The following is a 1,304-nucleotide window of genomic DNA, read 5'->3' as shown; positions in this document are numbered from 1 at the left end:
GGAAATACCAAATCACAAAGAAGTTGAAAGGCAGCATGGCATAGTTACAACAAATAGGAGAAAAATAAAAGCAAATCAGGAAGTAGAATGACAGATTGTAAACATTTAAAAATAGCTTTTGCACTACACATTGATTTGCAAAGCAGGTTCTGTTCCTCATAGCCTTTCGTTATGTGCACACACACCATTTCTGAGAGCAAGAGAAACCAGAGAAGCAGACACTCACTTGTGAGAGCACCTGATGAGCTGCATGCTACATGAACACAGTTTCAGAGCCTTTCCCCTTATCCCCAGAGCAAAGGCAGAAGTTAGCTCTCCGTAGGGTTTGCAAGTCATTAGTTTAATCAGCATGTACAGCATGTGCACTGCACTCTGTTGAAACAACCCAGAAAGAAAAAGACCAAATCCTCAAAGGGATTACAATAAACATTAACTTCTGAATTATACTGCTGGGAGTGACTGTGGAGAACATGCCACCACCTTTATCAAGCTGTGACTGAATGGGACCAACAGGCAGAGTCTTGCTTGCTTCTCTTTAGAAATCTTCTTAAGTCTGATTACTTTATCTACTCTCTCTCTCTGAACATTGTTTAGACTCCAAGCTCTCCAGGAAAGGAGGTGTGACACTGCAACACACAAAACCCAACACTATTATATGAAAGATAGGAACAACCTCCATTTCTGCAATTGAACTCGAAGGTGAGCAGCTGAGGACACTCCACAATTGCAGGAGGACATCACCATTGTTTCTTCCTAAACTAACACCTCGTTCACAAGGTGACTTGGTTACTTAGAATCAAGCAATTTCAAATCCTGTTTCTGCAGAGCTGCAAGACACCCATCAGACTGACCCAGGCACAGAGGGAAAGAATTCTCACCTATGTATCACTCACCTGAAGCCACAGGACAAGAGGTAATTCTGTGAAGTTTTTGGCTGGGTGGTTTGCATAGTAGAGCCACCAGAACATGTGAGCCTTACTCCGAACCTGCACATATCCCCACAGCTCTTTGGGCTCTTGGGGCTGCCTCAGCACCACAGCTTGGGTGGGGGGAAAGAAAAATCAAGATCAGATAGGAAAAGGCTCAGCTCTGGGCTCTCCAACACATTCCTTCCAAAACACTGCATTTCAATCCTGGGTGTGATCATTAGAAGCGCTTCCATTAGGAACAATTACTATAAGCAACCTGCCTGCACTTACACCCCCACAGGCTCATCAGGCACCAACGAGGCTGAGGGTGCAATTAGGCGCTGCCTGCTCGGAGCCTGACCCCGCAGCAGCGGAGCGGCACAGCCGGCGGGAGCG

The 1,304-nt window shown here is 45.9% G+C and overlaps 1 protein-coding gene across 1 annotated transcript in view; it reads right to left on the bottom strand.

Annotated features, from left to right (window-relative positions):
* SCPEP1 (serine carboxypeptidase 1) overlaps window positions 1–1,013 on the bottom strand; it is an 8,827-nt gene extending 7,814 nt beyond the window's left edge. The window contains 1 exon segment of the mRNA XM_009070380.1: window positions 879–1,013. Within this exon segment, the coding sequence (XP_009068628.1) occupies window positions 879–968 (90 nt within the window). The 5' untranslated portion in view covers window positions 969–1,013.
* Window positions 1,014–1,304: the final 291 nt, after the last annotated feature.

Source organism: Acanthisitta chloris, unplaced genomic scaffold (genome assembly GCF_000695815.1).
Source record: "Acanthisitta chloris isolate BGI_N310 unplaced genomic scaffold, ASM69581v1 scaffold1632, whole genome shotgun sequence".
NCBI classification, from domain to species: domain Eukaryota; kingdom Metazoa; phylum Chordata; class Aves; order Passeriformes; family Acanthisittidae; genus Acanthisitta; species Acanthisitta chloris.
This window is presented reverse-complemented; position numbering and strand designations above follow the sequence as displayed.